This window comes from Xenopus laevis, chromosome 7L, assembly GCF_017654675.1.
Source record: "Xenopus laevis strain J_2021 chromosome 7L, Xenopus_laevis_v10.1, whole genome shotgun sequence".
NCBI classification, from domain to species: Eukaryota; Metazoa; Chordata; class Amphibia; order Anura; family Pipidae; genus Xenopus; species Xenopus laevis.
The window spans coordinates 5,294,528-5,320,047 of record NC_054383.1 but is presented as its reverse complement, the minus strand read 5'-3'; the positions used below and the strand labels follow the sequence as shown (position 1 = coordinate 5,320,047).

Sequence of the window (25,520 nt, the reverse complement as noted above, 5' to 3'; positions counted from 1 at the left end):
AAAAAAATATTTTGCTCATAAAACTCTTGTTCTATTTTACACCATGTCCAATCTCTCCATGTTTCTGTCCCACTACCTAGGAGACGTGAACATCACAGTGAGGACGGAGGCTCTGAATACTCAGGACATGTGCAATAATGAGATTCCTATTGAGTCCAAGCAGCGGAACATCAATACTGTGATTAAACCACTGAGGGTGCAGGTGAGGGGTTCAGGTCCTTCTATATAATCTTTGGCTTGTTGGTAGTCAGTGGGCCAAAGACAGATAGATAGAGAGATAGAGAGAGACAGATGGATAGATAGATAGATAGATGATAGATAGATAGATAGATAGATAGATAGATAGATAGATAGATAGATAGATAGATAGATAGATAGATAGATAGATAGATAGATATAGATAGATAGACAGACAGATAGATAGATAGATAATAGATAGATAGATAGATAGATAGATAGATAGATAGATAGATAGATAGATAGATAGATAGATAGATAGATAATAGATAGATGACAGAGAGAGAGAGAGAGAGAGATAGATAGATAGATAGATAGATAGATAGATAGATAGATAGATAGATAGATAGATAGATAGATAGATAGATAGATAGATAGATAATAGATAGATAGATGATAGATAGATAGATAGATAGATAGATAGATAGATAATAGATAGATAGATAGATAGATAGATAGATAGATAGATAGATAGATAATAGATAGATAGATAGATAGATAGATAGATAATAGATAGATGATGATAGATAGATAGATAGATAGATATAGATAGATAGATAGATAGATAGATAGATAGATAATAGATAGATAGATGATAGATAGATAGATAGACAGATGACAGAGAGAGAGATAGATAGATAGATAGATAGATAGATATAGACTGCAGTGTATATACAGATTATCTAGAAGTATGGTCATTTTATACATTGCTAATACTTTTGTCTTTACAGCCAGGGGGAGTCCTAGTAGAAAAGTCTCACAGCTCACTGATCTGCAGTCAAGAGGGAGAAGGTAAGATGTGGATGTGGTTAGGAGGATCAGAAATATATACAATGCTGTATTATTATTAGTAGTCATAGTATTTTGACTTTTTATCCTAGGGTTCATTTACCACATGGGTCAAGATACAAAAAACAGGTGTCATCTTGTTTGCACCCTGAGTGAGCCCCTACAGACACTGGTCCTTGCAGTTAAATGGAGTACAATGACTTGTATTGAATATAACAGGACTTGCAGTTGGCAGTGGTGTATGGATGGTGGTTAGAGGGTTGGTATATAGACTCAAGCAATAGTGTCATTACTATTCCTCTGATCTTCTTGTTTACTTAAAATGTCCCAAGATGCCCATATTTAACTGAGCATTGCAACCAGTTTCAAATCACACAACTTGGGACAATATGTCTGTTACTCCTATTTCAGAGGGCAAATCATACAATGTAGATCCATTGCTTTACCACATTTCATTGACATATTCTTCAACCTGCAATAGAAAACAGAAATGAGGCAGGAGTGAATATTTTCGTCAAGAAATGATCAAAAACAGAGAATTTTCCAATATTGTTTTTTTTAATAGACCTGTCCTGAAATAAACGAAATGTTTCAATATCAGCTAAACCAGGGCATACACATAGAGATCCGCTAGTCTGGGTGGGTTGCCATATGAGCTGTTTGTTAACCAAATTGGCAGATAGATCCTTAAACCTTACCTTAGGATCACAGGTACCTGGGAAGATCTGTCAAACCTTGACCAAAGACACAAAGGGGGTTATTTATTAATATGAATTATTAGAGTGGGGAAAAGACTAAAAGTATTTGAGTTTTATTCAACTCTGAAGTCGCAAAAAACTTCCGTTAATAATCTGTTAATAATCCACCTGAAATCAGTCAAATTCATGTAAAAGTCAATGGCAGAGGTCCCTTTAACCATTGAAAAATGGTTTTTGCCCTCCGGGTTTTCAGGGTTTTTGCTCCGGTTTTTACTTGAAAACTCAAATTTTCTTGTCAAACTTGTCAAACTCGATAGATTTGAGTTTTATGTGCAACAATTTGAAAAAGTTGCACAATTCAAATTGACGGTCAAGTTTTTATTTTTTGATCCAATTTTTTCGAGTTCAGTTAATAGCAAACAGGATGGGTCATGGTCCACCGGGGCAGAAACATCAGGGCCCTGCCGTGCCCCCCCCAGTAGCAGGGCCCCCTGCTGCTCCCCCAGAATCAACCCCCCCCCCGCAGTAGCAGGGCCCCCGCCATTCCCCCATGGCAGGGCCCATGCTGCCCCAGTCGCCAGGCTCCCTCTGTCCCTCTCCCCCCTGTACCTGTATTGCGTATTGTCTTTCTTATGCGTCCGGGCGGAGGAGGGAAGGTCAAGAGCACTGGGTTTTTTCCAGTCCAACGCTGGTAGCAAATATGACTAAATCATGAATTGGAGTTAGGTTGAGTTTGTTTCTGTAAAAAATTTGACAAATCCAAGTTTTAATAAATAATACCCCAAGAGTGGCCAAGATGGCAGCCATCGAAAGTGCATATATGGGCAACCACTAGATGTAAATCAGCTAATGTTTGGTATGACAGAATAACTTAGAAACTCCAGTACTCAATGCTCAGTGGAGTATTAAAAACAGTAACTGTGCCACAAAGAACCACACATATGTACTTATATCTCACCAGAATTGTCCATTGGGACATGAGAACATGTCAATACTGTTCTGTTTACTTCTAGAACATTCTAAGAACAAGAATATTTCCCTGAAAGTGCCTGAAAATACCCTGAAGGATTCTGAGAGCGCTTATATAACAGCACTAGGTAAGAACAACCTTGTTTTATTTCTTCCTTGAGCTACAAAGTTGAAGACACAAAGATCACTGGCAAGTTTTTGTCATCTTGAAAGAAACTTGGGGTTTTTTGTGTGTCTCCTGTCTTGTGTCTCTTTTGTGTATTGTGTTCTGTCTGAGGCAGGGGCTAATCTATGAAAGGCAATGGGGATACAGAAATGCCACCTGTCTTCACAAATCAGCCATTCCCGTATAGAGTCTACAAAACTCATGGATGATTTGTTGGAAGAGTTCTGTAATTCAAGTGTTTTATATCTGTCATTTAACTGCATTCTACATTTTCTACAGGAGACATAATGGGAACAGCGATGCAGAACCTGGACCATCTCCTGGCCATGCCGTATGGATGTGGGGAGCAGAATATGGTTCTCTTTGCTTCCAATATCTTCATTCTTCAGTATCTGGAAAATACTCACCAACTGAGCCTTGAGATCCAGAGCAAAGCCAAAAACCTCCTTGAAATTGGTGTGGGATCCTGGACATCTTGTTATTTTCTTATACACTTAAATGTCCTTCAGTTGTGTAGATTGTGTAGTACCGATAGATACACTACATAAAGGGTTCCCTATGTTTACCTTGTGGTCAAACCAGGAGTTAAGTACAGAGCTTTCTTGGTGCTGACTGTTCTTGGATTCTGTGCCTTGCCCCTTGCACAAAAATAGGCACAATTGGCACAAATATAACTGACTACCATTAAGCCCAGACAATTTGTTTATATGAGCTGTTCAATGTTTTCACCCAGGCTACCAAAGACAACTGACTTACAAAAAGGATGATGGATCCTACAGTGCATTTAGGTCATGGCTCCCAGAGGGAAACACATGGTGAGTAATTATATTTATTGGTGAATGTTCTTATTTATTGTTGAGGGGCTGTACAGTATTTATAGCAATATACACTATATGGTGAGGGATGGAAATCCGCAGACTTACGCAGACTTTACTACCATTCCATTCCTTTTAGGGGTAAGGAAATGTGGAGCTACTAGTAGCAGCTACTTGTCACAGCTACAAAAATGGACAATGTTGATAATTTACTGATAACTGCCTTTAAGTGTGTTTTAGCATAGGCAATTCTCAGTATTGTCTATGGCATGACATTTTCTGGCATTTAGTAGCCGTGACAAGTAGCTGCTACTAGAAGCTCTGTGTTTCTTCATCCTAATTGAGATCACTGTGGTCACTGAAACCCAACAAGTTCAGGGCATACTGATACCAAAAAAATTCTAGCATATAATTTGTGGCTAATGGAGAATTTTAGGTGCAGGGTTCACAAAAATGGTGGGGATTCTCCATGACACTGGCTTGTATAAGATTATGCTTACATTGACCTCCTCATGGGTTGGTTTCCTTCTAATTATATAATTAAAGACATTATCCTGACAGTTTTCCATTCCCCGTGTTCTCCATTCTGTATGTAGGCTGACTGCATTTGTAGTGAAGTCCTTCAACAAGGCTTATCCCTACATCTTCATAGATGGAGACCAACTAAGCCATTCTATCACTTGGCTAAAAGATAATCGCAAAATAAGTGGCGGTTGCTTCCGGACTGTTGGAAAACTCTTCAATAATGCCATGAAGGTACCTCAGCCGTTGTATCTTGGCCTATAAAAATGACTACTACATTAGTTTCTATGGCCCTAATTCCTGCTACAACGAGAAGAAGAACATAAATAATCAACGTATATATGAATGTGCTTAACTACTTTCTGTCTTATAGGGGGGTGTGGATGATGAAATATCGCTTTCTGCTTATGTCACTATTGCGTTAATGGAAGCTGATCTACCAAAACAAGTGAGCAAAATTGTGTCGGGTACATTTTAATAAGCATTAGCACATCTATAGGGATAAAATAATGTACAGAGTGACTCCATAGCAGAAGATGTAAATACATTGTTTGCCTTTATTTAATCTATCTTAGGTTCCAGTTCCTTCCTGCAGAAATCCATTTAACCATGTTTCTTTTTTTAGGACCCTGTGGTTGTAGATGCTTTATCCTGCCTGAGGAAGGCTGCCCAAAAAGTGAGCAGTATCTACACCCAGGCTCTGATCGCCTACACTTTCACTCTGAGTGGTGATACTGAACTCAGGGAGATGCTGCTGGATAAACTGGATGAGAAGGCTGTTAGGAATGGTATGGAACATGTGTCGTGTGTGTAGTCTCCCAGTATTATTTAGCAGGCAGTCCCCTAGTGTTATAGACGCCTAACTGGGAGCTAAAATACAGTTAGGAGGAGGACCTGTTCCCTTATCCTGCCTAAAGCTACACCACCTGCAGTTCAAGCAGTGCCCAGTTGATGGCACTGTGCTAAAGTATAACGTCCTGGGCAGCCATGTGCTCAGGTTTCATTTTATGTAAGCCCTGGTCTGACCAGGCAGGCAGGATAAAGTGGAACCTAGACAGGTCAGGTCTAGTAAGGATAGGCTACTCACCTTAAGAGCAGGGTCAGACTGGGCCAACGAGACTCAGGGAAAAAACCTGATGGGCCCCCGCTGGGCCAAACCCACATGTGCCCCATCACATGTGCCACATCGCACGTGCTGCATCACATGTGCCGTGGGGGCCCAGGAGGTTTGAAACCTGGTGGGCCCCCAGAGGTCCAGTCCCTCCCTGCTTGAGAGGTCACTCTAGATGTTAAAGACAGTCAGGTTATATATCTGAGCAGTTTGAAGTTCCTCCAAGGATTGGGAGTGGGATTAGAATCCTGGGTGCTAATTTTCAGAGTAGGGAAAAGTCTACAGTCCTAGGAATATAGAGATTCCCCTGGGTTCCACTTAGGGAAAAGGCTGAAAGCTGGGTGTAACTTCTCGCTGCTGTGTATGTTCTCTTTCCTGCGGGGACTGATACTGACCAAAAGGTGCTGTGAGTATATGCCGATCCACTGACGCTGTATGATCCTGTTTGCTCTATATGTACACTCCTGTGTGGATGCTCTGGTTCAATAAATATATTCCCTGGTTAAGTTATAAGAACCACTGGCACCCAATCATTGTATACTGCACCGAGTTCCAGTTATACTACACTCTGCTACTACACTCTCAATGCTTTTAGTACTGTCGTACTTTTAATACTTGTATAAGGGAATATAGGTGATTCTACATCGATAGAATGTAGAAAATCAGATGGTACACACTCCAGCAATCGTGCTAAATATTTGCAGTTTATTGAGATCTCCCTCTTCTACCTCCTTCCACTGATTGGACTATATGTACTAAAGGAATAATACAATCATGGGCGCTTGTTTGCCTTGTTGTCTCATCCACATTACTTGTTTAAACACTTATCAGAAAATGTATGTGCAACAAACACACAGGAATTATCAATTCCATGTATAACGACCCTACATTGATGGTAGAATAAAGTACGTGCCAATTTCATACAGAATGGTCCCACACTACATGGTAGAATAAATACAGTGCAAATTCCAGATATAATGACCCCACAACATACAGTAGAATGAATACAGTGTCAGTTTCATGTATAATAAACCTTCAACACATCACAGAATAAATATTGTGCTAATCCCATATATATATAATGACCCAACAACACATGGTACAATATATAAAGTGCCAATTCCATATATAATGCCCCCACAACACACATCAGAATAAATACAATGCCAATTCCATATATAATAACCCCAAAAACATATGGTAGATGAAATACAGTGCCAATTTAATCTATAATGCCCCTATAACACATGGTAGAATAAATACATTGCCAATTCCATATATAATTCCTCCAAAACACATGGTATAATACATATAGTGTAGTTTCAGGGGTTCTGGGGTTATATCCATTTTAAACAAATTCCCACCTAAGCTTCCATAGGGAGTAATTAACACCTAGTTGTGAGGTCCACTAACCAAAGATAACCAAATCAAGTCATCTGTTGCCATACCTAGAACACCCCCCTCAATCACAAGCAAACAACAACAACCATTGTCATCACATACAATCCACATCTAGAGTTCTTATTTAAATTGATGATGGAGTTTATGACAGGGCAGCCAAATATATTCGCCCACAATCTGCCCCTTGCATACAGACAATCACCATGCATAAAAAAATAATCTTAGGAAGCTCCACAAGTGACCAGGAGAAAGTGGTCCATCTGCCAACCTGCACCCACACCGAACAGAGACAGAAACCCTATGTCCAGATATAAATATTGCTAATATCACCCTGGTGCAGCTCCAGTAGTGGGATTTGAGATCTGCACCCAGTGGCCAGTGGTCTTACATTTCCAAAGTCACTTGTCTCAAGGTTGCCTTCACCCCACAGTTGGGTGATTATTGTATAGTCCTGCCAGGGGGTCTCAGCCCAGGGAGGCAATTTGGATAAATACCTGTATGGGAATGAGTATAACACATACATGCAAGTTTTTTCACACTATACACTGGGGCCGATTCACTAACTTCGAGTGAAGGATTCGAAGTAAAAAAACTAAAAACTACTTCGACCATTGAATGGGCTATTTCGACCTTCGACTACGACTTCGAATCGAAGGATTCGAACTAAAAATCATTCGACTATTCGACCATTCGATAGTCGAAGTACTGTCTCTTTAAGAAAAAACTTCGACCCCCTAGTTCGCCATCTAAAAGCTATTTCCTTTCCTATATTTTTTTGATCGAAGGATATTCCTTCGATTGTTGGATTTAAATCCTTTGATTCGTTCGATTCGAAGGATTTAATCATTCGATCGAAGGAATAATCCTTCAATCGTTCAATCAAACTATTTGCGCTAAAATCCTTCGACTTCGATATTCGAAGTCGAAGGATTTTAATTCCCAGTCGAATGTCGAGGGTTAATTAACCCTCGATATTCGACCCTTGGTGAATCAGCCCCACTGTGTTAATGTGTATACATTTCATTATGATGGACGACCAAATGTATGACAATCATGTCTCTATCCTTTTAGTCAGTAACTGGAGCACTTTAAAGGACAAGGAAAGTGTAAAATAGAATAAGGCTAGAAATGCTGTATTTTGTATACTAAACATAAACATGAACTTACTGCACCACAAGCCTAATCAAACAAATGATTTATGCTTTCAAAGTTGGCCACAGGGGGTCACCATCTTGTAACTTTGTTATACATCTTTGCAAGACCAAGACTGTGCACATGCTCAATGTGGTCTGGGCTGCTTAGGGATCGTCATAAATGATCAAAACAGGACAAGCTTTAGTTCTGCATGGCTGGGAAGTAAGGCGGGGGCTCCCCCTGCTGTACATAAGTATGATTGTTTCCCTGCAGAGCAGTTAGGGACCATCTGACAATTCCTATCGACAGCAGTAAATGAAGGGAGAATTTCACTGCATACAGTCAGGTTTCTTATGAAAACGGTACACATTTTTTAATTAAAGTATATTGGAGATAGGTTTATTTTTCATTAAAGAAAGTAAAAATGGGATTTTATTTTTTTGCCTTTACATGCCCTTTAATAACAAAATTCTTTTTTCATGTCTTCATTTTGTTTCCATTTTCATGGTGCAATGCCACCATTATGTTTCTCTTTTACCACTGCCCGGGCCCAAGAATTAGGGAACAAGTACAGGGATCTTTGACATCTCCAAGTGCAGTGAACAAAGTGCAGTTTCGAATGCAATCACCATGTTTTTTTCCCCACAATGCAAATTTTTTTCCTTTGTGGTTGCAACTGGGTGACTCACATGGTACAACTGTGCTGCGTCTACTGCAGTTGCAATCGATACATCAAATTATCGCACTTGTAGTTTGCTGCTAATCGGGCACAATTGCGCCAAAAAATGGCCAACGACAAAAGCCTAGACTGAAGTGCAAAACTTCTAAGGGTCACAAAATGGCCTTAAAGTACTTGTAGCCCCATGAACTAATCAGTAAAATCTAGCCTTTCCTTCACTACTATAAGTAATAAGTACAAGGCTCCTTAGTACTTCCACTTCGGTTTATCTCAATTCCACCCCAAATAGGTCACTATATAAATCCATTCAAAAATATTACTTTCATATCTTTATCCATGGTAATGAACACTAAGTTATATTGTTCCACCCATTTCAGTGGCACACTGTACGAATTAAGGTTCCTCCTCTGTATGCGGTGATCCTTGGACCCAGTCAATGCTACTAACGCAACAACCGTTATTCTTTTATTATTCTTAGACGGACAACTACACTGGGAGAGGAAATCTGTCTCTGAAGCCTCTAACCTCACATACTGGTACCAGGCTCCCTCAGCCGAGGTGGAGTTAACCTCCTATGTGCTGCTGGCCCTTCTCTCTGGCCCCAACAAGGACTTGGGCAAAGCTTCTGAGATAGTCAACTGGTTGAGCAAGCAGCAAAACCCATATGGGGGATTCTCTTCTACACAGGTAACAGAAACGTGGATTATACGAGGGATTGTGAAGAACTGTAGGTGGCACTGAGCAGGTTCTGAGCTTCTCCAGCAAAATCACCATCAAGTCACTTTCTTGCCATCAAGGGACATTATACAAGATGAAACCAGTACACCATACAAAGCTTTTCCTTCTGAGCAATATGATGGTTCCCTATGGTCATTGATGGGTGAGTCTGTAGACGAGGTTTCAGCTCACAGCCAGGATTGCAGCTCCTGCCGCTATAAGTAGAATAAAAAATGCTGGTTGGCTTTAGTGAGAACACATTGAAATGTAAACGTGAACAGTTTTGAATAGGGTACAATTTCCTGTTTAGGCTTCTCCTGTGGCTTCTTACGTGGACCTGTATCTTCTGCAGTAGAACAATAATTTCTTTTTACAATAACTAAACTTGCTTTCTTTACAGGTTACTGCATGTCAGCTACATGCTACAGTTTTGTAGTTTTAAAGGGCCAGTACTAGATATTGAGTTGGATTGTGCTGGATCTAGATAGGTCTGAGCTTAGTCTCTGCATTATAACTTTCTGCTTCATCTCACAGGACACGGTTGTAGCTCTACAGGCTCTTGCTAAGTATGCCGAGGCCACATTCACTGACAAGGGAGATGTAACAGTCACAGTCAGTTCCAAGACTGGATTCCATCAACAGTTCCATGTGGATCACACTAACCGGCTCCTGCTACAGAAATCCTCACTGCCAGATATCCCTGGGGAGTTCTCTCTGTCAGTCACTGGGAGCGGCTGTGTGTATGTACAGGTGAGGGGACACTCACCCTCTTACTGTTCCTCAATCTGTTAGATCCCCAGTCTGATTCAACCCCTTGTTATTGTCCCACAGACTGTCCTGAGATACAACATTCCCCCACCTAAAAGTGATACCACCTTCTCAGTACGAGTGGAGACACAACCAAAGCAATGTCCTCAGGATCCAATGAAACAGATGCGCATAGACATTTACATTCAGTGAGTTTTCCCTGGTGGACTGGTGAATTTATATAGAAGAAAGTCTGCCTCAGCTGTATATTTTACCCTAAGGTCTCTTCTCTTCTCCCTAAGGTGCTTTAGAATTACTTATACTAGATGCATTCCTCTAAGGTCTTTGCACTTGGGTAGAATACATCCCACAACTGCTGACTCTTCTGTGCTTCTGTTCTTGCAGATACACAGGGTCACGGGAGAAATCCAACATGGCTGTAGTTGAGGTCAAGATGCTCTCTGGCTTTATCCCAGATAAGAGGAGTTTGGACGAGGTATGTGACTGCCCTGCAGAACAAGGACATATGACCTTCTATATAAAACCTGCTTGTAAGAAACAAATTCCAAAGCTTTGGTTTCTCCTACATGGATTGGAATCAGTTTAATGAGTCATATGACACAAATATATATTATATGGGTTATTTGTTGTGTATTATCATAGAAGGCCTCCCCTTTCTTCTGTCAATGACTCCTCAACATCCAGACACATTAAGAGCCACACACAGACTCTTTCCTGTGTGTTTTGGACTTTGATCTTGGACCTGTTTTCCTTTTTACAGGTCATCATATTCAGCAACATCATAAAGCAGAGGGAGATCCAAACTGATATGGTGATGTTCTACTTGAACGAGGTGGGTCACTTCAGTCTTCATGTCTCATATCTCAATTTGTTTTGTCTCACATTTTTTTCTGCACTTTATGTAGTTGTATCTTGTACAGTATTTTTGTCAAGAAGTCAGAATTGTACTCTGAGGCTTTTCATGCTCCCTCCCTCCCCTAATAGTTAGGACACAATCCAATCAATTTCTTCTTCATGGTGGAGCAAGACATTGTGGTGAAGAACCTAAAACCGGCCATAGTGAAAGTCTATGATTATTATGAGACAGGTAAGAGGCTTCTCTTAATTAGAAAATTAAGTGTGACAAAAACAAATGCTTAAAGAACATAACACAACAATTTACATTTTCCACTGATAATTCCTTACACTGGGGTTAAAAATATTAATTTAGGGTTTTAAAGTAATGTTATGCATGTAGCGTTGATGAGTCATGTGAACACATTTTGGTTTAGAAAGACTTTCATGTTGTACAATGTTTTTTGTTTTGTTTTGTACAAGCCACACCTCAACCGCTCTGGTTCTTCCATTAGTCTTTAAGTAAGGCAATACAGAAGAGAAGCTCTGAAACATTTTAATAAATTAAACAGCATCCACAAATAATGAGTTGATCAGATTATGAGGACATGTAAAATAGCTTTTGTTCTACAATTGAAGTGTAGAAGACTTACAGGCAACACTGTTTGCTCTAGGCCAGTAACACATAGCAACCAGTCAGTTGTTTTGTTTCATCATGTTCCCTAAATACTAATTGGTTGCTATGGGCTGTATGGCTATTTAAAGGGATACTGTCATGGGAAAAAAAAAATTTCTCAAAATGAATCAGTTAATAGTGCTGCTCCAGCAGAATTCTGCACTGAAATCCATTTCTCAAAAGAGCAAACAGATTTTTTTATATTCAATTTTGAAATCTGACATGGGGCTAGACATATTGTCAATTTCCCAGCTGCCCCAAGTCAACTGACTTGTGCTCTGATAAACTTCAATCACTCTTTACTGCTGTACTGCAAGTTGGAGTGATATCACCCCCCCCCTTTCCCCCTGCCCCAGCAGCCAAACAAAAGAACAATGGGAAGGTAAACAGATAACAGCTCCCTAACACAAGATAACAACTGCCTGGTAGATCCAAAAACAACACTCAATAGTAAAAACCCATGTCCCACTGAGACACATATTCATTTACATTGAGAAGGAAAAGCAGCAGCCTGCCAGAAAGAATTTCTCTGCTAAAGTGCAGGCACAAGTCACATGACAAGGAACAGCTGGGATATTGACAAAATGTCTAGCCCCAAGTCAGATTTCAAAATTAAATTTAAAAAAATCTGTTTGCTCTTTTGAGAAATGGATTTCAGTGCAGAATTCTGCTGGAGTAGCTCTATTAACTGATGTGTTTTGAAAAAAACATGTTTTCCGATGATAGGATCCCTTTAAGTTGTCCCTGTGCTTTTGTATAATGCACCCGGTGCTAGTGAGGAGTTGTCTATGGTATTACTGGAAGGTAAAAGAAGAGATAAAGAGAACAAAGACAAGGTCCATGTATTATTGTTAATCAATTGGTGGAGGCGTCGCCTTCTACAAACGTTCCATCTGTGGACCAGATTCAAGATTGTCTCATAGAGCCAGACGCAATTCAATGAGAAAAATGTATCCCACTATTTATCGAATGAAAACTGGTCAATAGGAAAAAACTTGAACTGAATTTTCCTCTTCAAATTGAATATCGCTATGAATTTTCATGTAATAGACTTTTTTTTTTCATTGAAATTAGTAATTTACTATTTATTACATCTGAAGGTGTTGCCAACTGTAGATAGTGTGAACTTAACCAACATTGTATCCATTGTATGTAACACACTGAGGCACCGACAGTTAAATTAATCACAACTCTTCACAATTCTGCTTCCAGCGGAACATTCCGTTACAGAATACAACTCCCCCTGCAGCTCTGGTAAGAACATGATACAGATCTGATGTTCATACATATCCCCCAACAGCTCAGCGACCCTCTTGGTTATTCCATGATATTACACTAGTGGTTACAGAAATTTCGGAAAATTTGTGAAAATATGAAATAAATTCTGAAATGCTGATATTTTGCTGTCAAATGCATTGAATTTAGTGATTGTTTTTGCTCTGTGTTTTCTCTTGCGCCTAATGTGTTGAAGTCAACGGTAATTTTTATTTCTTGCGCCAAAGGCACTGGAGTCATTGGCCATTTTTCTTGTGTTTCTTCTTATGCCAAATGTATTGAAGTCAGTGGCCTTTTTTTCTTCCGCTAAATGCATTGAAGTCAATGGGCAATGGGTGAAAAAACCACAATTTTATTTCCAGTAAAACAAAATGGCATCCTTCTAGTGCAGATTCACAACAATTTTCAGCACAAATTTAAACATAAATCTGTATCGGGCAAAGACATGAGCTCATCCCTTTATTGTACATTTGGACAAGATTTCATTGGCTCCTCTTCAGTAACAATAGAGCTCAGTAGGTAGCCCCTCTCCAAATCAGTTTGCCAAAAATGGCAGCCATAGCATGTAACACAAGGTTTGGTGGCCTTCAAGTTCAAAAAGGAAAAATAGGGCAAATCTTGCTGCCATTGAAACGAAATTCTAAAGATCTGTGAGTGTCTGATTTTCTTTCCTTGGTCTGATACCTCCACCTTGAGCTGTAGGTGTGGGGAATGTGCACCCAGACCCCACGTATCAACTGGTGAGATTTTCTACTTATCTGGCTATGCACCAAGAACCTTATTCCTACAACCTTTTCTTGCTTTGTCTAGTGACACCAATGACTCCAGTCCATTTTTCTTTATTGACCATCATTTTCTACTTTTCTTCTCCTCTTCTTTATTCATTGCTTTCCATGTGCCTCCCACTATTTTAAATTTTTTGAACCCTGTTCGGTGTGATGCTGGGCTTAAAAAATGTAAAGATGCTTCTAAGTTTTTCAGACACCCCAGAAATATTTGGGAGGACCAAGTTATTTTGTTTGCCCTGCTTTCCACCTTCGCCTGTAGTTTTGTTGTTGTTTTTTCCTCCTTCTCCCAATTTTAAGTCCCAGTCTGGATGTCCACACATTTTAAGGGCCCCTCTTTTGCCTCTTCAAAAGTCAACTCTTTGCCTGAGCCTCTGTGCTGGTGGGTATTGGGTCTGCTCAGTGCAAACCCCATTTGTGATCCAGTGGATGGTGGGATTCAAATAGAAGGTACTGGTTTGTGTGGGTTGGTTTCCTGTAGACATTTCAGGGTATATAACCCTAAATATTTTTTGTACAGGTCAGTCATAATTGAGAAAGCCAGTTGGATGACTAGTGAAACGTCTTCAAGGAGAAAGAAAATACAGTAAAATCAGTTGATTTGACTTATTACTATAGATATACCATGACCTGGATAAATGAGAACCTTCACAGACATTATCGGGCAGATTTCGAACTTTGAACCTCGAATTCAAAAAGACCAACCGAATGGTGGTCGGAGTTATTTGGGGTTGAAGTGGACCTACTTCGAATCATACGATTCAAAGTAGCTCTACTTCGATCTACTTTGTTTCGAAGTTTTTTTTAACTTTGACCTCCAATCTCCCAAACTCCCCCAATTGCCTCCATACAGGTTCTAGGAGGTCCCCCATAGGCTAAAACAGCACTACGGCAGCTTTTAGGTGGCGAATAGTCGAAGTTTTAAAGAGACAGTACTTCAAAAAAATTCAGATTTCGAAGTTTTTTTCAACTTCGAATCTAAGTTTGACTATTCGATGCTCGAAGTACCCAAAAATTACTTCGAAATTCGAAGTTTTTAATTTCCTTCAAAAAACCTTCACTTAGACATTTGATAAATCTGCCCCTATATGTTGAGGGCTTTAGTTGGGGATTTTTGTGGATAACAAATTGTCTAATTCCAGGTAGTGCCATTCTGTGGTTACTAAAACAAAGTGCTGACTTGCATAAAAAGGGCATTAACTTGAAGGATCAAAACATAATGTTGCCTCTGTAGGGGACTGGTAAAATATCTTCCACTTTAACTTGATAGTCCCCTAAAGTTTGGCCATTCAAGAGGTCATTTCATTTATAGAAGCTCCTCATCCTGGGTCAAAGTATGACCTTTACAGTTACCTAGTGTGGTCACAAGGTGCCACTGTTCTATAATATATAAGCTGGAGCTCTGGGTCCATTTTCAGACTTTGTCATAGATCCCTATAGAAGTAATACATTCGAGTAGGGCTAGTTATCTAAGCAGCTTGAGGCTCCACCAAGGAGAATTAGCAGGATTAGAGCCCTGAAAGTACTATTGCAAAGAGTAGGGATTAAGTGTATACATTTAGGGACTAAATAGTTAAATTAGGATCCACTTGTGCTGTATTTTCTGACCACATGTACCTTGTTCTCCTGCATTACTATTGATTACTTACCTGTGGGTTAGTTTAAGAACCACTGGTGCCCATTTACTGTCTGAACTCTCAATGGTATAGTTCATCAACACCCTGCCTCCACTGTAAGAAAGGGCCCACATCTGTGAAAGAGAGTCTCATCTGGGACATTGTTAGTAAAGTTACTGGTTTTAAGGTAGCTCCATTTTACTATAGCGTTACACCACTATAGGTCCCTGGTAAGGCCTATGTAGTGCAGTCTTGAAAGGGTAAGTAAACCTTTAAAATATGTCAATGTAAAATTGATGGGACTGATGTTACTCTAAGCACTATTGAAATTTATATCTATTGCTTTTTTGTTCCGAGATATTAAGGGATACATGTACTGTTAATATGGATGAATTCTGTTACAACATCGCCACCTGCTGGTCAGTTTTAAAACCAATTCAAATACCTAACTTGCAAATAAAAATCTGTTTTAATACATTCCTGGTTTAATACACCAGAGAGGTGATTTATCAACATTTGAATGTGAATTTTTGCCATGATTTGATATTTTTTTGGCACAAAAACTCACAAATTCTAATCATATTTTCAAAAACTGCAATGTTTGGTGTTTATTAGGCACAAAAGAAAACTGAAAAAGTCATATGTAAAACTTTAAAAGCTTGCAAGTTCATGTAGAAGTCATAGGGAGTTGTCCAGGACAATATTCAAACCTTTTTTTTCTGAGTTTTTTTTTTTTTGAACTTGTAAACTCACAAGGTTTTTGAGTTTTTTTCCGCAACTGTAATGACTTATTTTTTATTCAAATTTTTTAAAAAATAAGCCAACATTCGAGTTTTCCTTAAAAATTGTGATTGAGAAATTGAGAAATCTTCCTTATGCTTTTATATGGTTCCATAAATAGTATATGTACAATATATATATATATATATACACACACACAGTATATATAAATATATATTTATATATTAGGGATGCACTGAATCCACTATTTTGGATTTGGCTGAACCCCCGAATCCTTCTCGAAAGATTCGGCCGAATACGGAACCAAATCCGAAGGGGTGGGAAGGGGAAAATATTTTTTACTTCCTTGTTTTGTGACAAAAAGTGATGCATTTTACCTCCCCGCCCCTAATTTGCATATGCAAATTAGGATTCAGATTTGATTCGGCCGGGAAGAAAAAGGCAAAAAAAGACTGAATCATGGCCGAATCCTGGATTTGGTGCATCCCTAATATATAGTGAATAAAGTACCCCCTCTTGTAAAATATAAGGATATTATAAGTTACCGAGGAGTTTCATGACCATATAAAAGTACGAGGCCGAAGGTCATGGAACTCCGAGGTGACTTCTAATATCCTCATATTTTACAACTGGGGGTACTTTATTTATTATAATACACAAATTTCAGTGAGTCATGTGACATCAGAACTCACCCTTTATAACTGATGACATCAGAACCTGTTTATAAGGATATAATTTACAAGATATTCATGGCTCTTGTGTATTATATATACAAACACATGTACAATATACAGTATATACACAGTATATATATTTGGTATCCTATATAGGAGACAATAGGAGATGTTGCTCACAGCCCCAGAAATGACCATTATACTGTATGACACTGTACCTGGGATTTTATCTCAGAGGGATAAGGAGGGGACATGGGGGTACAGGGTGCAGGTAGCACTACCCTAGTCACACTGGGCCAGTACTTGCCACCAAACTCTCACACTTGCCAGTGCCATGGACCAATCAGTGGGATCTTTTCTTACCAAAAAAACCCAAATAACAAAACCCTGTCTGAGCAGGAATATTCCTCTGCTGGCTATAGTAATGCTGAGTATCTCTCCTCCCAGTTCAGCTCATACAGTAACACGTTCATTTCAGTTTTGGGAAAACATTGAGTTTGTGTCTATCACCGATCCGCAACCAAATCCTGATGCTTGAGATTAACAGGGAGATAAATGTCCGAGAGTTTATCTTTGGGTCTGACTATACTCAGAATATAAATGTATTATATGGGCACCACGTGCACAATAACTGCTCCTCCGGATTTCTAATGGGGTTATGTAATCAAATACACTTCATTTGCACGAGCCCCATAGCATCCAATAAGTAGGTAGCATTTACTGGTCACCTGTTTAAAAGCAAACATCCTTATTGGTTGCTATAGGTTCTACTTTTGTGAATTTTATGACATAGGGGGGTAAGTGTGCTGTGTTTGTGCCTGTGGATTTAGGGTCAGGGTTTCTACAGGGAAAATGCAGAGTCCAGCCCAGCTTTTAAACTAGATACATATTTAAGAGATGTAAGAGCTTGACTAATTTAGAGGATGGCTGCAGGCCGCACAAATTCCAGTGCAGCCACGCTGAATGAATGTATCAAAGCCAGTAATATAGAAGCCATCTAAGCCAAATACAGAAAGTCTCATTTACCAAATACAAACTGCTGAATGACTTGTAACCCTGACATGTGAAATGGTTCACCTTGAACTTATAGTATGTTATAGAACTTCTAATTATAAGAAACTTTTCAACTGGTCTTCATTTTTTCTGAATTATTTGCCTTCTTCTTTTGACTCTTTTTTCAGCTTTCAAATGGGGGTCACTGACCCCATCTATAAAACAAATGCTCTGTAAGGCTACAAATGTATTGTTATTGCTTCTTTTTTTTACTCATCTTTCTATTCAGTCCCTCTCCTATTCATATTCCAGTCTCTTATTCAAATCAATGCATGGTTGCTAGGGGAATTTGGACTCTAGCAACCAGATGGCTGAAATTACAAACTGGAGAGCTGCTGGATAAAAAGCTAAATAAGTCAAAAACCACAAATAATAAAAAATGAAAACCAATTGCAAAGTGTCTCAGAATATCCCTCTCTACATCATACGAACAGTTAATTTGAAGGTGAACAACCCCTTTAAGTCACTATTGCAGAGCAGAGGGCAGCTCATATCAGGGTGAATCTACTGCCCCAATTACACAATCACTGTACTGAATGTATTGATATATCCAGGCCTGGGCTGGCAATCTGTGGTGTCTGGCAAATGCCAGAGGGGCTGTTGTTATAGAACTAAACCCTAAAAATGAATGTGGCTAAAAATGTCATATTTTATATAGTGAACTTATTGCACGAGGCTAAAGTTTGAGCTTGTCAATAGCAGCAATGATCCAGGACTTCAAACTTGTCACAGGGGGTCACCATCTTGGAAAGTGTCTGTGACACTCACATGCTCAGTGGGCTCTGATTGGCTGTTGAGAAGCTAAGCTTAGGGCTCGTCACTAATTATCCAGCAGAAAATGAGCTTCCCTGGCTGTAATATAAGCTGATGCTACAGGTTTGCTGATTATTCAATTCTGATGCTAATTGCACTGGTTTCTGTGCTGCCATGTAGTAATTATGTGTATTAATTACTAATCAGCCTTATATTGTGACATTTCTATTCTATGTGTACTGTATATTGTGAGTGGCTCCCTAAGCTCAGTAAGTGACAGCAGCACAGAGCATGTGCAGTGAATCAGCAGAAAAGAAGATGGGGAGCTACTGGGGCATCTTTGGAGACACAGATCTTTACTGCTAAAGGGCTGTGGTTGCCTTGGGCTGGTACAGAAGCACAAACATCATGTACAATATTTCTACTTACTTCTTTAGTTAGGCTTTAGTTGTCCTTTAAGAACCAGAAACTCAATGCACATCTGCACCTGCAGCCACAGAGGTTTATCTGCCCATTCAGAGCTACTCTGTACCACTATACTCCATTACATGGAAGGGGCACCAAACCCACCATTCCCAGCTGCACATTTGAGCCAATGAGCAAACAGTAACAATGCGTTTCGTCCTGTTTGGGACTCATCAGTGCAGCGCAGCCCACGAGGGGAAGGGCCCGGGCAGCCTGTAATGGGCACAAACCTCTGTGGCACGTGGGCAACTGCAGACACATATGGCAACATCTCATAGTGTCTCCTATTAAAAATGTGGCATGTGACTATTTGCATCTATTTTATTACAGATCCATTTCTTGTCTCCATGACACTCTGTGCTGCCAATACGGTTGTTATTAAGGTAAACACACGGGGAATCTCCTTCTATACGGAACCTGTGGGGAGAGAAATAAACATGAGATCCAGGAATCAGCACAATGTCCTGCACAGAGCGACTATGAGAATAGAAACACAGGTCTCAGCAGGAACAGCCCCCTAAGTTTGCTCATAGTCTGTACAGAGAGATCCCATAAAACTATGGCAGCATAGGTATTCCCTGTACTAAGCACAATTCAGCAGGAACAGTCCCCTAAATTTGCTCATAGTCTGTACAGAGAGATCCCATAAAACTATGGCAGCATAGGTATTCCCTGTACTAAGCACAATTCAGCAGGAACAGCCCCCTAAGTTTGCTCATTGTCTGTACAGAGAGATTCCATAAAACTATGGCAGCATAGGTATTCCCTGTACTAAGCACAATTCAGCAGGAACAGTCCCTAAGTTTGCTCATAGTCTGTACAGAGAGATTCCATAAAACTATGGCAGCATAGGTATTCCCTGTACTAAGCACAATTCAGCAGGAACAGTCCCTAAGTTTGCTCAAAGTCTGTACAGAGAGATCCCATAAAACTATGGCAGCAAAGGTATTCCTTGTACTAAGCACAATTCAGCAGGAACAGTCCCTAAGTTTGCTCATAGTCTGTACAGAGAGATCCCATAAAACTATGGCAGCATAGGTATTCCCTGTACTAAGCACAATTCAGCAGGAACAGCCCCCTAAATTTGCACATAATCTGTACAGAGAGATCCCATAAAACTATGGCAGCAAAGGTATTCCCTGTACTAAGCACAATTCAGCAGGAACAGCCAACTAATACTTACGTATTTCTGAACAAGGATCCATTGGCCCAGACCCACGCCGGCCCATCAATGTCTCTGTACAGCCCGATCCAGTGGTCATAGAGACCCTTATGTCTTCTTAGAAAATCCTACAAGTGATAAAACATTAATTGTGGAGAGAAAAAGAGAATCATACACACCCACGTCAGCATGAATTCCCATGTTTATACAAAACACAAACACGTTATTATGCCGAGCTGAACCTCAACACTGACTACTCACCAGTTCCTCCTGGGAGTCGATGAGAGAGAGAGATGCATTGTGGGAGGCACAGAAGTTCTGGCTGTTGTTCCACTCATCATATGTCTCAGAGAAATAATAACATTTCCCCCGGTACCAGATCCAGTCCTCCTCACAGGGGGCAGAATAACCACAAGTTTGGCACACTGGGCAGGGTTTTGTGAAACCTGATAAGAAAGGGTTAAAATTAAGTCAATCCCATAAGGACTCATTTACAAATATATATATATAAATTGTATGGAAAATAACTTATAAAGGTATGGGACCTGTTATCCAGAATTTAGATCTTCATACCTTGTCTACTAGAAAATCTTTAAAATATCAAATAAAGCCAATAGGCTGGTTTTGCCTCCAATAAGGATTAATTATATCTTAGTTGGGATCAAGTACAATTTACAAGTACAGAAAAAGGAAATCATTGTTAAAAATTTGGATTATTTGAATAAAATGGCGTCTATGGGGCAAATTCACTAAGATTTGTAGTTTCGCCAGCGCTCCGCAAATTCACTAAAATCCGAAGTTGCGATCAGGGGTAGCGTAAGGTTGCGAAGTTGCGCTAGCGATGGTTAATTTGCATAAGGCGCCAAATTCAAATTTCAATGGAGGAACACGTATCTGCACTACAAATGCCTGGGAAACCTTCAAAACATCAAATAAAAAATTTATTTTGCCCTACACATGTGCCCACTGTATAGTTAAGTTGCCATGAGTCAGGAAATGTAGGGGGGAAAGAGGGGAGCCCCAAAAAAATTTGATCTTTTTCAGCCTATCACCCATAATATAGAAAAAACGCCTGCGTTTTTTGGGACTTAGAAAAAATTTGAACTTTTTTTGAAGCAATCCCTATCTACTCTATTGCACTTCGCCTGGTCTGAGGTGGCGAAGGAAGTCTAGCGTAAAAGGTAGCGTTCAGTACACTGCGCGCGTTAGTGAATTTGCGTAGTTACGTCCGTAGCGAAAACACGCCAGACGTAAGGGTGCGAGGTAACACTATCGAATTTACGCCAGCGTTCGTTAGTGAATTTGCGAAGTAACGAAAATGCCCAACGCTAGCAAATTGACGCTAGCGTTAGGCGCTTCGGCGCTTAGTGAATTTGCCCCTATGGGAGACGACCTTCTTGATAATGCGTTTCGTGATAACGGATCCCATACCTGTATAAATTAAGTCATATAAATGTGGACTTGTTTGATTATCAAAGTCTATTATCCTAAATACTTGGGACCTGGGGTTTTCTGGAGGAGGAGTTGTTGAGTCCTGATCTACATGGGAGTAGTAATGGGCGAATAAATTTATCTGTCCCGAATTCGTGGCAAATTTCCACATTTCGCCGGCGACGAATAAATTTGCTAAAATACCCCGCGAAAATTCACCTGCGCCAAAATGTTTTGGACGCGTGTCCAAAAAGTCACTAGCGTCAAAATCGGACCAAAATCGTATGTGGGTGTCAATTTCGATTTTCACTATTTTTCCATGAATTTTTCGGCGAACTAAAACGGGAGAAATTCGCCCATCACTGCATGGGAGCCCAGCTGAGGACCTAAATGACCTTTCACCTTTTTCATTGCTTTCCTTTTGATATATGCATTTAATTCCATATACAGCAATAATATTTTATAAGATGCAGCTACGTGCAAAATGCAACAGCTAAAATGCAGAACTCGTACTAGCAGCAAAGGAAATAAGATAAACACAGAATTAGGTAAACGGTTATTAAGAAACAGAAGTTACAAACTTTCTGCTCAGATATCCTAAGTAGTGATGGGCGAATTTGCGCCATTTTGCTTCGCTGAGAAATAAGCGAATTTCGTGCGAAATTCGTGAAATGGCGAAAAAAATTCGCAAAACGGCGCCGGCATCAAAAACGAGACGCTGGCGCCGTTTTGCTAATTTTTTTCGCCATTTCACGAATTTCGCACGAAATTCGCTTATTTCTCAGCGAAGGGTTAGGGTTAGTGTATTTTTGACCGTTATTTGACGGCAGCGCCCGTTTTTGACGACGGCGTCATTTTTTTCGGAAAAAATTTTTTGACGCCGGCGAATTTTTCCCGCGAATTTTCGCGGGCGTTTCGCGAATTTATTTGCTGCCCGCGAATCACGCAAATTCGCCGTGAATTCGCGCCTGCCGAATAAATTCGGCCATCACTAATCCTAAATTATCCTTAGCATTATGACGTAGAAATTTTTAACCAATAATCTGTAAAACAATACTTTTGATATGATATGATAAATATTTGTCAGCTGGGGCAGAATTCTCGGAATGCTTCTGTATTCTGTGCTTGAAGAAACCTCCATCTCTGATTGAAAAAAGAGCATTGACTAAATCATTGGGTCCAGACCCAAAAAAGTTTTCCCATCATTGGGATTCACCATAACATGTCAACTAAAAACGTTAAAACATTAAATAAACCCATTAGGATTTATTTGCTACAATACAGATGGAATTATGCAGCTTAGTGACCAACAAGACAAAGGAACCATTTCATCTTCAATTGGTTTTATTTTTTTATTATTTGTGGTTTTTATTTAGCATTTTATTCAGCAGCTCTCCAGTTTGCAATTTCAACCATCTGGTTGCTAGGGTCTAAAATCCAATAGCAACCATGCACTGATTTGAATAAGAGACTGGAATATGAATAGGAGAGGCCTGAATAGAAAGATGAGTAATAAAAAGTAGCAATAACAATAAATGTGTAGCCTTACAGAGCATTTGTTTTTTAGATGGGGTCAGTGACCCCCATTTGAAAGCTGGAGAGAGTCAGAAGAAGAAGGCAAATAATTAAAAAACTATAAATAATAATGACGACCAATTCAGGCAAAGCTAAAATGCACACAAGCCTTTTCTGGCTGAAATCTAAACTATATTCATGTTGACAGGCAAATTATAGTGCAGTCAGTGTAAATATAATTTAATGGGATGGGCTGGAACAAAGTTGTAAATAGAATATGGACACTTAGAAGGCCAAAAATAAGCTTGTCCTACTAATCAGTAAGCAGGGTGACTACTTCTGAGGAACAGTCAGGTACAGGACCAATCAGCTGAAGTGGGTTTCATACTGGATCGACTCAATGTTCTGTTATACAGATAGCTAGAATCTCAGCTGCCATAAAGCAGGACAGGACTGCTGCTTACAATGGGGATCAGATAGGATCTGTGCAGCCACTGGGACAGAATGTTCTGTTATACAGATAGCTAGAATCTCAGCTGCCATAAAGCAGGACAGGACTGCTGCTTATAATGGGGATCAGATAGGATCTGTGCAGCCACTGGGACAGAATGTTCTGTTATACAGATAGCTAGAATCTCAGCTGCCATAAAGCAGGACAGGACTGCTGCTTACAATGGGGATCAGATAGGATCTGTGCAGCCACTGGGACAGAATGTTCTGTTATACAGATAGCTAGAATCTCAGCTGCCATAAAGCAGGACAGGACTGCTGCTTACAATGGGGATCAGATAGGATCTGTGCAGCCACTGGGACAGAATGTTCTGTTATACAGATAGCTAGAATCTCAGCTGCCATAAAGCAGGACAGGACTGCTGCTTACAATGGGGATCAGATAGGATCTGTGCAGCCACTGGGACAGAATGTTCTGTTATACAGATAGCTAGAATCTCAGCTGCCATAAAGCAGGACAGGACTGTTGCTCTATGAGGGAAAGGAATGTGCATTTTACTATACAAGAACAGAACTGCTGAAATGTTTTCCAAGTAACAATACAGTCAAGGAGGAGCCAACAGTATTTGCCTATTTGTTTAGTACATATGATTATCAACAGTGTTATGTTCCACCTCACTTGCACAAACAGGGTGAACAGGACTCACCTGTGTGAAATGAAACAGCCAAACCCACAATAACAATGATTAAACTGATAATTATAGAGACTGCCAGTAATAAAGGAACATGACGGGAGCTGAAGCAAATACTGGAACCTGTTAAAGTAGAAAAAAATACAAATATCATTAAGACGTGAGACATGAACCCACTTATTTCAGGGCTGCAGGTATTGCAAGAGGGCTTTAGCCCTGATCTGATGAAAAGTGTTCAGGGATATTTCACCCTCAAGTTCTTGTTACACTCAGTGGTGGATTAATGACAAGTGCGGACCCCCTTTTCTAGGCTACCGCTGGGTCTGGATGGTGCACCCAAGCTCTCCATGCTGGATCAAGTCCCAGTGCCGTTACTGGATCTGCACACCTCCCAACATTTTGGAAATAGAAAGGGGGACAAAAGGAGCGTCAGGTTATGAAAGTCTGTGGTTTTTATGTGTTATTACAGTTTTGTTAATGAAAGTGAATTGTCACACTCTAAGATTTAGTCCCTCCGTGATGAATTGCCTCTTCTTCGGGCGACTAATCTCCTCAAAACAAGCCTTCTCGCCGGCTAGAATCTAAATCGCCAGCGGGATGGCACTAGGAGCACTTCATTTTGCGAAATTTTCGATTTAGATTGTGGCCAATGGGAAGGCTTTTCGGGGGGTTTAGTCGCCACGAAGAAGAGGCGATTTATTGCCGGGTGACAAATCTTAGCGTGTGCCCTTACCCTTAAGATGTGAGTCTAAGGTCTCCCAAGAGACCTGCTTTTCTTAAACTGTTACAAAAGTATCTAAGTATCTATTCTGGGCTCTTTGCCAAAAGCCAACTTTGTATATTTTTCTGGCTGTTCAGTGCAGGAGATCAAGAGAAAGTTGGGACATTTCTTGGGGTAGAAAGAGGCCACAGCAAATGCCCCCACTGCTTAACACTTACAATTGCCCCTGCCAACACTGACAGACTCTTCTATTTAGCACCTACTTCACTGAGCTGACAGTTAGCTGATAGCTGACAGTTAGAGCATCTTCCCCAAACTCACGCATCTCTAGTTTCTTCTTTGGCGGCTCATTTGTCGGTGGTTTATTAAACAAGAGGAGGGGGTCAGGTGACCCTTCCACATCTGCTCCTGTGTGTGTCTTCTCCCTGAGCCGGGAATCTTCTCCATTGCACTCGTTATACCCCATTTCTGTCTCTCACTGACTCTCCAGCAGTAATAAGTTTTATGTCCAATGTGATCAGTTCCTTCTTCACAGGTATTGCTGTGTGTCTGTCATTCATTGGACACCCAGCTCACTTCCCTAAACAGTCCCGTCCAATTGTACTTTGTCTCATAGTTTATTTTTAACACTTCCTTCCTCCTCTGAAAATTCCATCGAAATGTCACGTCTC

General features: G+C 40.1%; 2 protein-coding genes and 1 long non-coding RNA gene across 3 annotated transcripts in view; 1 reads left to right on the top strand and 2 right to left on the bottom strand.

Annotated features, from left to right (window-relative positions):
• Window positions 1-12,814, top strand: part of LOC108696027 (alpha-2-macroglobulin-like protein 1) — a 36,771-nt gene extending 23,957 nt beyond the window's left edge. Inside the window, exons 21-35 of the mRNA XM_041570160.1 lie at window positions 81-202; window positions 969-1,029; window positions 2,738-2,821; window positions 3,139-3,315; window positions 3,593-3,674; window positions 4,271-4,430; window positions 4,570-4,644; window positions 4,822-4,984; window positions 9,000-9,208; window positions 9,773-9,988; window positions 10,070-10,194; window positions 10,391-10,481; window positions 10,767-10,838; window positions 10,991-11,093; window positions 12,729-12,814. Of these exons, the coding sequence (XP_041426094.1) occupies window positions 81-202; window positions 969-1,029; window positions 2,738-2,821; window positions 3,139-3,315; window positions 3,593-3,674; window positions 4,271-4,430; window positions 4,570-4,644; window positions 4,822-4,984; window positions 9,000-9,208; window positions 9,773-9,988; window positions 10,070-10,194; window positions 10,391-10,481; window positions 10,767-10,838; window positions 10,991-11,093; window positions 12,729-12,793 (1,805 nt within the window). The 3' untranslated portion in view covers window positions 12,794-12,814. The remainder of the gene's footprint in view (window positions 1-80; window positions 203-968; window positions 1,030-2,737; window positions 2,822-3,138; window positions 3,316-3,592; window positions 3,675-4,270; window positions 4,431-4,569; window positions 4,645-4,821; window positions 4,985-8,999; window positions 9,209-9,772; window positions 9,989-10,069; window positions 10,195-10,390; window positions 10,482-10,766; window positions 10,839-10,990; window positions 11,094-12,728) is intronic.
• A 451-nt stretch (window positions 12,815-13,265) lies between these two features.
• On the bottom strand, window positions 13,266-16,141 carry LOC121395806. Its single transcript, XR_005962688.1, has 2 exons — window positions 15,226-16,141; window positions 13,266-14,140 (listed from the first exon to the last, which is right to left on the bottom strand). It is a non-coding gene; the product is annotated as an uncharacterized LOC121395806 (long non-coding RNA).
• A 2,708-nt stretch (window positions 16,142-18,849) lies between these two features.
• LOC108696026 (C-type lectin domain family 2 member B) lies at window positions 18,850-25,416 on the bottom strand. The gene is made up of 5 exons (XM_041570159.1): window positions 25,171-25,416; window positions 24,144-24,251; window positions 20,302-20,486; window positions 20,062-20,168; window positions 18,850-19,295 (listed from the first exon to the last, which is right to left on the bottom strand). The coding sequence occupies exons 1-5, from the start codon at window positions 25,313-25,315 to the stop codon at window positions 19,166-19,168; spliced, it is 675 nt and encodes a 224-aa protein (XP_041426093.1). The 5' UTR covers window positions 25,316-25,416; the 3' UTR covers window positions 18,850-19,165.
• Window positions 25,417-25,520: the final 104 nt, after the last annotated feature.

Coding starts and splice junctions, on each gene's coding strand:
- LOC108696026 (XM_041570159.1), bottom strand. CDS start 25,315: ATGGGGTATAACGAGTGCAATGGAGAAGATTCCCGGCTCAGGGAGAAG. Junction 20,169..20,301: donor TCGACTCCCAGGAGGAACTG/GTGAGTAGTCAG, acceptor TATCACTTGTAG/GATTTTCTAAGAAGACATAA. Junction 19,296..20,061: donor GGATCCTTGTTCAGAAATAC/GTAAGTATTAGT, acceptor CTCTCCCCACAG/GTTCCGTATAGAAGGAGATT.